Source organism: Oncorhynchus kisutch, linkage group LG16 (assembly GCF_002021735.2).
Source record: "Oncorhynchus kisutch isolate 150728-3 linkage group LG16, Okis_V2, whole genome shotgun sequence".
Lineage (NCBI taxonomy): Eukaryota > Metazoa > Chordata > Actinopteri > Salmoniformes > Salmonidae > Oncorhynchus > Oncorhynchus kisutch.
The window spans coordinates 49,021,921-49,034,634 of NC_034189.2; the positions used below are offsets into that span (position 1 = coordinate 49,021,921).

The 12,714-nt window shown below is 46.9% G+C and overlaps 1 protein-coding gene and 1 pseudogene across 1 annotated transcript; both read left to right on the top strand.

Annotated features, from left to right (window-relative positions):
- The window catches only part of LOC109890518 (runt-related transcription factor 1-like), a 25,635-nt pseudogene extending 23,402 nt beyond the window's left edge, over window positions 1–2,233 (top strand).
- A 5,283-nt stretch (window positions 2,234–7,516) lies between these two features.
- On the top strand, window positions 7,517–12,155 carry LOC109883365 (protein downstream neighbor of son homolog). The gene is made up of 8 exons (XM_031792766.1): window positions 7,517–8,073; window positions 8,364–8,444; window positions 8,679–8,879; window positions 9,029–9,207; window positions 9,322–9,500; window positions 9,787–10,202; window positions 10,366–10,566; window positions 11,492–12,155. Exons 1-8 carry the CDS (start codon window positions 7,654–7,656, stop codon window positions 11,627–11,629), a joined length of 1,815 nt encoding a protein of 604 aa, XP_031648626.1. The 5' UTR covers window positions 7,517–7,653; the 3' UTR covers window positions 11,630–12,155.
- Window positions 12,156–12,714: the final 559 nt, after the last annotated feature.

Genomic DNA, 12,714 nt, shown 5'->3' on the forward strand with positions numbered 1-12,714 from the left:
GGTGTAGTGAGTGAAGGTGTAGTGAGTGAAGAGTAGTGAGTGAATGTGTAGTGAGTATAGCTGTAGTGAGTAAAGCTGTAGTGAATAAAGGTGTAATGAGTAAAGGTGTAGTGAGTGAAGGTGTAGTGAGTGAAGTGTAGTGAGTGAAAGAGTAGTGAGTGAATGTGTAGTGAGTAAAGCTGTAGTGAGTAAAGGTGTAGTGAGTGAAAGTGTAGTGAGTGAAGGTGTTGTGAGTGAAAGTGTAGTGAGTGAAAGTATAGTGAGTGAAAGTGTAGTGAGTGAAGGTGTTGTGAGTGAATGTGTAGTGAGTGAAAGTGTAGTGAGTGAAAGTGTAGTGAGTGAAAGTGTAGTGAGTGAAGGTGTTGTGAGTGAAAGTGTAGTGAGTGAAAGTGTAGTGAGTGAAAGTGTAGTGAGTGAAAGTGTAGTGAGTGAAAGTGTAGTGAGTGAAAGTGTAGTGAGTGAAAGTGTAGTGAGTGAAGGTGTTGTGAGTGAAAGTGTAGTGAGTGAAAGTGTAGTGAGTGAAAGTGTAGCGAGTGAAAGTGTTGAGAGTTTTACACACTCACATAAAACTACTTCCCTCACATCTCTCCTCAATCACATCCAGTATAGACATCTGTAATGTTTCAGTTTCTACCTGTTCAGCAGATGCTGGGGTGAAACAACCTCCGGCGTGTGTGTGTTGTGTGTGTGTGTGTGTGTGTGTGTGTGTGTGTGTGTGTGTGTGTGTGTATGTGTGTGTGTGTGTGTATGTGTGTGTGTATGTGTGTGTGCGTGTGTGTATGTGTGTGTGTGTATATATGTGTGTGTGTGTGTGTGTGCGCGCGCGTGTGGTGTGTGATGTGTGTGTGTATATGTATGTGTATGTGTGTGTGTGTGTGTGCGCGCGCGCGTGTGTGTGTGTATGTGTGTGTGTATATGTGTGTGTGTGTGTGTGTGTGTATGTAACCCTCTCTCAACGTGTGTGTCTGTGGGTGGTGGGATAGGCAGAATATATATTTCCATTCTAATGAAATGAATGAATAAAGTATCTGTTCTATTCTAATCTCTCAGACTCTAGGCAGATGCAGACATCTCCGTCGTGGTCCTATGAGCAGTCCTACCCCTACCTGGGTCAGATAACCACGCCCACCGTCCACTCAACTACGCCCATATCACCCAGCCGCTCCTCCCTCAGTGACCTGTCCAGCCGCCTCTCAGGTAACACACAAACACTCATTCACCCACTGCCGACTGCCCGTAGTGTTCTCTTACAGTCATCAATCGCACTCATTCACTTCCTGCTTCCACTCTAACCCCTGACCTCTCCCCTACAGGCCCTGACCTCACAGCCTTCAGCGACCCCCGTATGTCTCTGGATCGCCCGTTCTCCTCCCTGACCTCGCTCCCTGACAGCCGCTACCCTGACCCGCGCATGCACTACCCTACTGGGGCCTTCACATACACCCCTACCCCTGTATCCAACGGCGCCATTGGACTGACCATGGCGACCACCCCTGCTGGGCGTTACCACACCTACCTCCCCCCGCCCTACCCCACAAACGCCCCCCAGGGCCAAAGTGGACCGTTCCAGGCCGGTTCCTCTCCCTATCACCTGTATTATAGCACGGCCGCTGGGTCCTACCAATTCTCCATGATGGCGGGGGGAGGCGGTGAGCGGTCTCCTCCGAGGATATTCCCTCCCTGCACCAACGCATCCACAGGCTCCTCCCTCCTGCACCCGTCTCTGCCAAATCAGAGCGAAGGGGTGGGGGTGGAAGCGGAGGGAAGTCACAGTAGCTCCCCTACCAATATGGTACCCGAGGCTGTATGGCGGCCATATTGAGCACGGCAGCGGGGTTGACAAATGATTGACGGACTTGCTGGCTAATTGGAGTGGAGAAGGGGCTTTCACGGAGCGTTCCTATTGGATCATTAGAATGATCAAGGAACAAATTGAGGAAGGAACAGAAACAGGGTGCCATTTTACACCGAGGAGCATGCAGCAGCACTGAACTGAAAATAATTCAGCTTTGTTTTATAAAAGGATTGTTTGCCATGGTTATGATTGTTGTCGGTATTATGAATTACTCGTGGCCAAAAATACAATGGGTGATTTTTATGTGTGCCACAGGTACTCCCCTCCTATCCCACCTCCCCTTGTACCTCCTCCCCCACTCCTCCCTTATTCCACCTCCACTTGTACCTCCCCCCCTTCTCCTCCTTATCCCACCCCTCCCCCTCTCCTCCCTTATCCCACCCCCCCTTGTACCTCCTCCCCCTCTCCTCCCTTATTCCACCTCCCCTTGTACATCCTCCCCCTCTCCTCCCTTATCCCACCTCCCCCCTCTCCTCCCTTATTCCACCTCCCCTTGTACCTCCTCCCCCTCTCCTCCCTTATCCCACCTCCCCTTGTACCTCCTCCCCCTCTCCTCCTACCTCCCCTTACCCCCCTCCCCCTCCCTCCTCCCTTCCACTTCCCCTTGTACCTCCTCCCCCTCCTCCCTTATCCACTCCCCCTTGACCTACTCCCCCCTCTCTCCCTTATCCCACCCCCTTGGTACCTCTCCCCCTCTCCCTCCTTTTCCACCTCCCTTGTACCTCTCCCCCTCTACTCCTTTATCCACCTCCCCTTGTACCCTCCTCCCCCTCTCCTCCCTATCCCACCCCCCCTCGTACCTCCCCCCCTCTCCTCCCTTATCCCACCCTCCCTGTACCTCCTCCCTCTCCTCCCTTATCCACCTCCCCTGTCCTCCTCCCCCTCTCCTCCCTTATCCACCCCTCCTGTACCTCCTCCCCCTCTCCCCTTTTTTATCCACCCTCCTTGTTTACCTCCTCCCCTCTCCTCCCTTATTCCCACCTCCCCTTTGTACCTCCTCCCTTATCCCACCCCCCTTGTACCTCCTCCCCCTCTCCTCCCTTATCCCCACCTCCCCTTGTACCTCCTCCCCCTCTCCTCCCTTATCCCACTCTCCCCTTGTACCTCCTCCCCCTCTCCTCCCTTATTCCACCCCTCCTTGTACCTCCTCCCCCTCTCCTCCCTTATTCCATCTCCCCTTGTACCTCCTCCCCCTCTCCTTCCTTATCCCACTCTCCCCTTGTTCAAAATGGAGAGAGTGCTGTTAATGTAAATGATGGCCAGCCAAGATCTGTGTCTGTTCTGTCATGTTTGTATTGGTTTATGGCCGTGATATTGTCTGCACTGATCTACAATCAGCACTGTTATTCGATTCACAATGGTTAAGGGTAGGAATTTACAGGGAATGCTGTACCCAGTTCAGTGCTTATGGACATTGTACTGTCACACCAAAGTGTAACAGGTCATTTGCTTTATGATTCCTTAATTTATTCTCTTACAATACATTTTTGGTTGTACGGTGTGTGTGTGTGTGTGTGTGTGTGTGTGTGTGTGTGTGTGTGTGTGTGTGTGTGTGTGTGTGTCTGTGAAGGAACAGATAAGGCCTACATTGCCACATGGTTCACCTCATAGTTGTAAATAGTCTTTAAATGTAAATGACGACATTGTCCATGTTTGATGACATCATTGCCTCCCACACAGGTATGTCACAGCAACATCAAATATGCCTTTTCTCACATTTTGTTTTACTTTATGAATATAAATATTGTTGTAATGAAAATAAAACCCGTCTTTTTGTATTTTCTCTAAATCTCTCTCGCACAATCTGTCTCAATCTCTCCCTTTCCCTCTCTCGTATTGGGCTGAAGGGAAAGGGACTTGTTGGCACTGGAATCTGTGCCAACATTCGCCCCCCTCCTAAGCACACACACACAGCCTTATGCTATTCCTGACCCAGGAAGAATTTACACAGGCAACCAGACAAGCACTGGCCTGCCCTCTCTGCCACTCTACGTTTCTAGAAAGACAAACGCAACCTTCACTAAAATACACACTGATATGGGTGCGTAGACAGACACTCACAAAGACTTCTGAAATGTACTGTAAATACACACTGATATGGGTGCGTAGACAGACACTCACAAAGACTTCTGAAATGTACTGTAAATACACACTGATATGGGCGCGTAGACAGACACTCACAAAGACTTCTGAAATGTACTGTAAATACACACTGATATGGGCGCGTAGACAGACACTCACAAAGACTTCTGAAATGTACTGTAAATACACACTGATATGGGCGCGTAGACAGACACTCACAAAGACTTCTGAAATGTACTGTAAATACACACTGATATGGGCGCGTAGACAGACACTCACAAAGACTTCTGAAATGTACTGTAAATACACACTGATATGGGCGCGTAGACAGACACTCACAAAGACTTCTGAAATGTACTGTAAATACACACTGATATGGGTGCGTAGACAGACACTCACAAAGACTTCTGAAATGTACTGTAAATACACACTGACATGGGTGCGTAGACAGACACTCACAAAGACTTCTGAAATGTACTGTAAATACACACTGATATGGGTGCGTAGACAAACACTCACAAAGACTTCTGAAATGTACTGTAAATACACACTAATATGAGCGCGTAGACAGACACTCACAAAGACTTCTGAAATGTACTGTAAATACACACTGATATGGGCGCGTAGACAGACACTCACAAAGACTTCTGAAATGTACTGTAAATACACACTGATATGGGCACCTTTTTTTTTCTCTCTCTCTCTCTCTCTCTCTCTCTCTCTCTCCCTCTCTCTCTCTCTCCCTCTCTCCCTCTCTCCCTCTCCCTCCCTCAGGGCTAAATAACCCACAGACACACACACAAACTGACACACAGATAGCTGAATAAAGGCGAACCTGTCCAGACAGTGGGTACACAGAGCGTGTCTGTTAGGTCTGTGTTGTAATCCTTCTCCAGGACTCAGGCCAAGGCAAACCACACAGTCTCCAGGAGAATAGGGCAGTGGGGTGGGAGAGACACAGAAACACAGTCTATGATGCTATAATACACCACTATTCACTGTCAGTCTATAGTATAGCCTATGATATTCTTTATCCAAAACCAAGGAGTTCATCTAGGTATTTATTATGTGTTCCAAGCGGGTTTCAAACGGAGTAAAACCCATAACTCATGTGTTGCAACTGCAAGTAGGCCTACATATAAACCAATTGAATCATCTACTTTCACATGTAACAAAGAATCCACAGACAAATAGGTCTATTCCTCATAACTTGGTTAGGGGAACCTTATCATAAATCAACATTCAATGAGAAAGCGTTGTGAATAGCGTCTCGTAATGAGGCCCACATACTTTGTGGTGGTCTTATGAGAAACAGGCAAAACTTGATCTACGTATGGCTACCATGTCACGTTGATCTTCCTTTGAGGAAGTGTAGATCGGTGATTAAATTCTAGTCCCAACTTTATCATCAGGGACGCATACTTTCCGTTGCTTTGTTTGAAGTTTCACCAGGGGTTTATTCAATCAGCCGATTCTGTGGCAAACCGTTTATTAAACGGAAGCAACGGAAATACATTTTCTAAACGTTTTGAAACTGTTTAGACTAATGATTACACCCCTGGTTTGTTTGACAATGCTCGCACATGTCCAGGTCAGTGAAAAAGACCTGTATACAATTACAGGTGCACTAAACCCTCAAACCCGCCTTATTATAGTCCGTGTTGATATAGGGTAGTTTTTCCAATAGGCGTAGCCTACAAGCCAGAGGTACTGTTGAGGGGAACAGGAGAACACCCACCGCCATCGGGAACGTGGGGAACGAATTAAACTAGTTTATCCCCGTTGATATTGGCAGCCTATGAGCGTGACATACTCAATCACAAGGAATAACCTGGAAAGTGTTAGCTTTGCTGTTAGTCATGGCAGGACCGAACACAGAAATAAACATATGTTGATGTCTGTGTGTTGAAGTTCAAGGCCCACAACAATCAATTAATCCTACTAACCTTGGGATACTTTTGAGACGGCAAAGTACTGTCTTTCCACCCAAATGACAGCTCAAATAATCGATTGACAAATTCGCTAATCCTTGAAAACCGTTAGAATCACTGACGGACAGTTTCATTGAGTTCGGTTCAGCTATGAACGTGATTGATCACCAACAGTAATGATAAACGCTGAGAAATGATCGCTAACAGGAATTAACATACATACTATGAATCACTTTGACAAGAGGGGGAGATGGGTCGAGGGGACCGCTGATTGGACCCCTGATTGTTCCTCGGACATAATGCAGATGAGAAAATCAAGAAATGAAATGTATTGAAAATGACATACACATTATATCTTATGGATATATATATTTTATGTAGCAAGTTTTAAGTTCCTCGGCATACACATCACAGACAAACTGAATTGGTCCACTCACACAGACAGCATCGTGAGGAAGGCGCAGCAGCGCCTCTTCAACCTCAGGAGGCTGAAGAAATTCGGCTTGTCACCAAAAGCACTCACAAACTTCTACAGATGCACAATCGAGAGCATCCTGGCGGGCTGTATCACCGCCTGGTATGGCAACTGCACCGCCCTCAACCGTAAGGCTCTCCAGAGGGTAGTGAGGTCTGCACAACGCATCACCGGGGGCAAACTACCTGCCCTCCAGGACACCTACACCACCCGATGCTACAGGAAGGCCATAAAGATCATCAAGGACATCAACCACCCGAGCCACTGCCTGTTCACCCCGCTGTCATCCAGAAGGCGAGGTCAGTACAGGTGCATCAAAGCTGGGACCGAGAGACTGAAAAACAGCTTCTATCTCAAGGCCATCAGACTGTTAAACAGCCACCACTAACATTGAGTGGCTACTGCCAACACACTGTCAATGCCACTGACTCTACTCCAGCCACTTTAATCATGGGAATTGATGGGAAATAATGTAAATATATCACTAGCCACTTTAAACAATGCTACCTTATATAATGTTACTTACCCTACATTATTCATCTCATATGCATACGTAGATACTGTACTCTATATCATCGACTGCATCCTTATGTAATACATGTATCACTAGCCACTTTAACTATGCCACTTTGTTTACATACTCATCTCATTTGTATATACTGTACTCGATACCATCTACTGTATCTTGCCTATGCTCCTCTGTACCATCACTCATTCATATATCCTTATGTACATATTCTTTATCCCCTTACACTGTGTATAAGACAGTAGTTTTGGAATTGTTAGTTAGATTACTTGTTGGTTATTACTGCATTGTCGGAACTAGAAGCACAAGCATTTCGCTACACTCGCATTAACATCTGCTAACCATGTGTATGTGACAAATAAAATTTGATTTGATTTGATTTGATTTGCTTTTTGTAATAATTAATTAAGCATAACAGGATATAAGATATAATTTTTATGTCTGAAGAAACATAAATTATATTGATTTGTTTTCCCGGCAGATTTAGAGAATCAGTGGCTTTATGCGATTGCAAAATTGATCTTGCAGTTATAATTCTAGCCAGAAGATGACGCCAACGCATCTGAATTGTTGTTTGACTCGATGCGCCCCGGCGTAACTTGAAACTCCTCCCCTGACATTTTAGCGGGACTCTGACGTTCCACTCACGTCGCGCGCTAAATTTGTTTTGTATTGAAGTAAATTCAAGGAACAACAACACAGAGGGGTATCGGACGCACACAACTATTTTAAACGGCTTTCTTGTTGTTTTCGGACTAAACTTGTTTTACATTATCCTTACAAAATGTCACAACAAGCTGGTTACTCACCTAGTTTCAAAAGACCAGCTGAAATCCTGCGAATGCGGAGGAAGAGATCCCACAGCGAGGGTGTCAGTTCTGGCGGCCGAGGCGCGATTTCCAGCCCGTGTGAGGGTGCCTCTATATCCGCTGTTCGACCATTCTCCACAGGACCCCTGTTCGGCCAGGGTCGCTCTGGAGTGGGAGTGAAGCGGAGAAACCCATTTGCTAGCATCGAGAACACCTTCAGCAGCCCAGCGAAGAAGAAAGTCTTTATTTACACTGATGACGACGCCGACTCGTCGGATTCTGTGAAGCCGGGCGGCTCTGCAGGAGTGGAGGGAGAGAAGTCAACAACAAGAACGCTGCCATTTAGTGAACGACTTCTCCAGGCAGAAGAACTAAGCAAAGACGTGCCTAGCAAGGTATGATAGTGGCACACGTTAATACATTGTTTATCACGTTATTATTGTTGTCGTACAATCTAGCTTGCTACTGTACCTAACGCTAGCAGACTTGTATTATTGTCCAGCAAACTACAGTAGCTAGCCAACTGACACATGACAGAGGTAACGTTAGTTAGCTAAATGCAGTGTTAGCCAGCTAACTACTGTGCACAGTTGACAAATAGCTTTATCTGTCAAAGCATCGCACCTCATGGTGACTTCACACCGCTGTTTTTGTTCTGATCTTTCCCTCATTTCTCTAACAACAGAAACCAACTTCTCTGTCTGAAGACGACTCACAGTTTGAAGATGAGGATTTGTTCCAGGAGGAGAGAACATCCATACTGAAGGTGAGTTCTATTCATTTCTCTATTCTCTTACTCCTTATGGACATGTCTCCAACTCCATTCTTGGAGAGCTACCAAAAGCCTGTTACAATCATAGCTATCTACATTATAGACAGGCTGTGGACTAGCTGGTGTGTAGGCTTTTATCCCATCCCATTCAACTATTCATGGCTACAGACTAATGTTAGGGGTTGTTTTGGTATTTTGTGAGTCAACATTTTATCTTGTGTGGGTTAGAGTCCCCAGGCTGGTGCAGTAACATCCATAGCACCCCCTGCGTGTGTGGAGTACCCTGCAGACTGGAGCCTGAAGACACGTCTCCTTTTCACCTCCCTGCTCCCCTTCTCCTGGGCTGTACAGCCCAGAGCTACAGAGGAGGCCCAGGGTCTTACCCATCACTGTAGAGGACAGTACACCACTATACCACAGAGTATACAGGTACTGTTATACATGTTATACACAGACACACCAATGGCAACCCCAAGGCAAAGGAGTACTGGTACCTGAGGAGCTTTACTAGCAACACAAATATATTGTCCTCAGTCTGTCTCTCACACTCTGATACTCACTTCTCTGTGTCCCTCCAGGACCCTCGGACATCTGCTGAGCTACGATGTGGGTTCCAGCAGTGTCTGCAGTTCTGGCAGCACCCGTCCCTGTCCTGGCTCTCTCTGTTCCCCCGGATAGGAGCAGAGAGAAGCTTCACTGGCAAGAACGTCCCCTGGGCCCAGGACATGGCACTTCAACAGAGCCTCATGAGTGAATGGTGAGTGGGCATCAGAGGGGAGTGTGCGTGTGTATAATATTTCAAAAGCTTTAAATGATCTTAAACTCAACTCCTCTCTCTCTCTCTCTCTCTCTCCCTCCCGCTCTCTCCCAGGTCAGTGAGCCTGTCTTCCCTGTACAGTCTATTGAAGGCCAGACTATGTCCATATTTCTATGTGTGTTCCTACCAGTTCACTGCTCTTTTCAGAGCCTCAGGACTGGCGGGGAACAGCAACATCACTGCACTACTCACCCCAACCACCAGGGGGCTCAGGGAGGCCATGAAGGCTGATGGTGAGCTACAAGATACAGTACATCCTTCAAGTTTATTATGTCATATGCACAGGATACACACATGGTGTTTACAGTCCAACGAAACGCTGACCTGCAGGTTCCCTCTCGATAATGTGACAACAGTAAGAAGTAAACAGTAAATCTAATAGAATAAACATTTAGCATTGGTATAAATACAGGAAGTCACTCAACAATATATCATGTAGAAGTTTGTTATTAAACATTTATAGATGGATATTCTAATCTTGACAGTAAAACATTTTCTGTCAAATACCTGTGGTTGTAGGTATTGAGTTCACACTCCCCCTGCTGGAAGAGAGGAGGAAGAGCAAGGAGCAGGGATCAACCGCACACAACCAGGAGACAGATGGAGAGGAGGAGGAGACACGGTCTGAAGGCAGTGACAAGGAAGACGATGATGATGACGATGGTGGGTTTTCCTGGCTGACGGAGATGGGAGTGCAGGATAAGATTAAGAAACCAGACAACATCTCCATCAAACTGCACAAAGAGCGCAACTCTGTGTGTTTAGACCACAAACCAGAGTCTGTAGTCTGTGTGTCGGGAACGCACACCTTCACTCTCATCAACTTCCTCATCAACTGTAAGAGCCTGGTGGCAGGGGCTGGATCACAGGCAGGCCTGCCCCCCACCCTACTGGCCCCTACAGCCTTCAGAGGAGCTACGCTACACTCACTCAAGGTGAGACACACACTGCTGCAGACTGAAACCGTCTAAGGAGTCTTACCTCCCACATTTCAATTTTCGAATGGAAATAACAAAAACTAGAAATGGAAAGTTTCAGAAGAAACGTTGCTGTGTCTAACAGAAATTACAAGCATGTTGCCTTGTGTGTAATTGTCAGGCGCGTAGTGTGAACGTGAAGACCCAGGTGCGTGCTGGGTACCAGGATGTGTGCAGTCTAGAGGTGACGGGACCCATAATGCCTCATTCTCTCCACGCCCTGACCAGCCTGCTTCGGCCTGCTCAGAGAGGAGGCTTCAGCACCGCACTCTACACACACGAACCCACCGCTGTCCTCAACACGCACACCACCAGGGAACAGGTCAGTCACACACACACACAAACCCACCGCTGTCCTCAACACACACACCACCAGGGAACAGGTCAGTCACACACACACACAAACCCACCGCTGTCCTCAACACACACACCACCACCAGGGAACAGGTCAGTCACACACACACACAAACCCACCGCTGTCCTCAACACACACACCACCAGGGAACAGGTCAGTCACACACACACACACAAACCCACCGCTGTCCTCAACACACACACCACCACCAGGGAACAGGTCAGTCACACACACACACAAACCCACCGCTGTCCTCAACACACACACCACCACCAGGGAACAGGTCAGTCACACACACAAACCCACCGCTGTCCTCAACACACACACCACCAGGGAACAGGTCAGTCACACACACACACAAACCCACCGCTGTCCTCAACACACACACCACCACCAGGGAACAGGTCAGTCACACACACACACAAACCCACCGCTGTCCTCAACACACGCACCACCAGGGAACAGGTCAGTCACACACACACACAAACCCACCGCTGTCCTCAACACACACACACCACCACCAGGGAACAAGTCAGTCATACACACACAAACCCACCGCTCTCCTCAACACACACCACCATCAGGGAACAGGTCAGTCACACACACACACAAACCCACCGCTGTCCTCAACACACACACACCACCACCAGGGAACAAGTCAGTCATACACACACAAACCCACCGCTCTCCTCAACACACACCACCATCAGGGAACAAGTCAGTCACACACACACAAACCCACCACCGTACCGAACACACATGACAACACTGTAACGGACTGGTATAAAGCCTCATCATTTGATCTCCACAATTCAAAGTTAAATCACAATAAAAAAATCCTTTGTACTTGTTTATATCCTTCTCTTCCTCCCTGCCCCTCTCCCTCTCCCAGGCTGAGCAGGCTGTAGAGCTGGATGGATGTGGTCTTCATCCCAGCACCATCCAGCAGCTCCAGGAGCCCTCTACCTTGGGGAGGTCTCCCCTCAGACAACTCCATTTGAACAACTACTCCTACACATGGAAGTCCTGAGAGGAACTCACCCTGTCTCTATCAGAATGCCCAGAGAGCACTGCTAGGCTACGTCCCAAATTGCACCCTTTTCTCTTTATAGTGAAATGCTTTTGACCGGAGCCCAATAAAGTAGAGCAGTATATTGGAAATAGGGTGCCATTTGGGACACAACCTAGATGCCTTTAGTGGACCGTACCATTCCTACACTGCCGTATACTTACTGTCCATATCTGTCTGAATAGCCTGTCCAAACTCCTGGTATGCTGGCAATTGTAGTTTTACTAACTCCCTGTCCCCTGGACTACAACCCAATGACATTAGGGAAATGAAGTTTTTGTACATGTAAAATTCCTGGATTTGCCATAATGAGTTGGATTTGGCTAAAGACTTACTGATAATTTTAGACCCTGCCCTAGGATGTTTTTGAGCCATTTTTTCTATTCCTGTTTTAAGAGCTTCTATTTCAACATAATTGTTTTATATTAATGACGTTATATCTCTGTACTGGTGACATTTTATTGGATTAAATTAATTTGTCACATGATTTTTCTGCTTGACTTTTTTTCCCCCCATGACTGTTATAAACTTAACGTCGAAGTCTAAACCTTGAAAGGTTTTGATTTCCTTTTTTTTCTCCTAATTTGCTCTTGAGAATAGTCAGTCACAGTGTGGTGTCTTGGCAGCAGAACCACTGTGCACTGACTCTCCTCCAGCTAGAGTTTCATGTTCCGTTAACGGGAAGCCGACCTGGGCTGCATCCAGGAGAACACAACGTTCTGAAAGCTGCAGATAGAAATGGATTGTATAGAGCTGACCTGATTCCCTTCTACGTGTCATGCAAGAGCATGTCTATTCTATACTGAACAAAAATATGAATGCAACTATTTCAAAGATTTGACTGAGTTACAGTTGATCTAAGGGAATCGGTCAGTTGAAATAAATTCATTAGGCCCTAATCTATGGATTTCACATGACTGGGAATATCTGGGTCTGTTGGTCACAGATCCCTTAAAGGTAGGGGCGTGGATCAGGAAACCAGTCAGTATCTGTGACCACCATTTACCTCATGAAGCGCGACACATCTTTGCATAGAGTTGATCAGG

Coding starts and splice junctions, on each gene's coding strand:
- LOC109883365 (XM_031792766.1), top strand. CDS start 7,654: ATGTCACAACAAGCTGGTTACTCACCTAGTTTCAAAAGACCAGCTGAA. Junction 8,880..9,028: donor CTATACCACAGAGTATACAG/GTACTGTTATAC, acceptor GTGTCCCTCCAG/GACCCTCGGACATCTGCTGA. Junction 10,203..10,365: donor CTACGCTACACTCACTCAAG/GTGAGACACACA, acceptor TGTAATTGTCAG/GCGCGTAGTGTGAACGTGAA.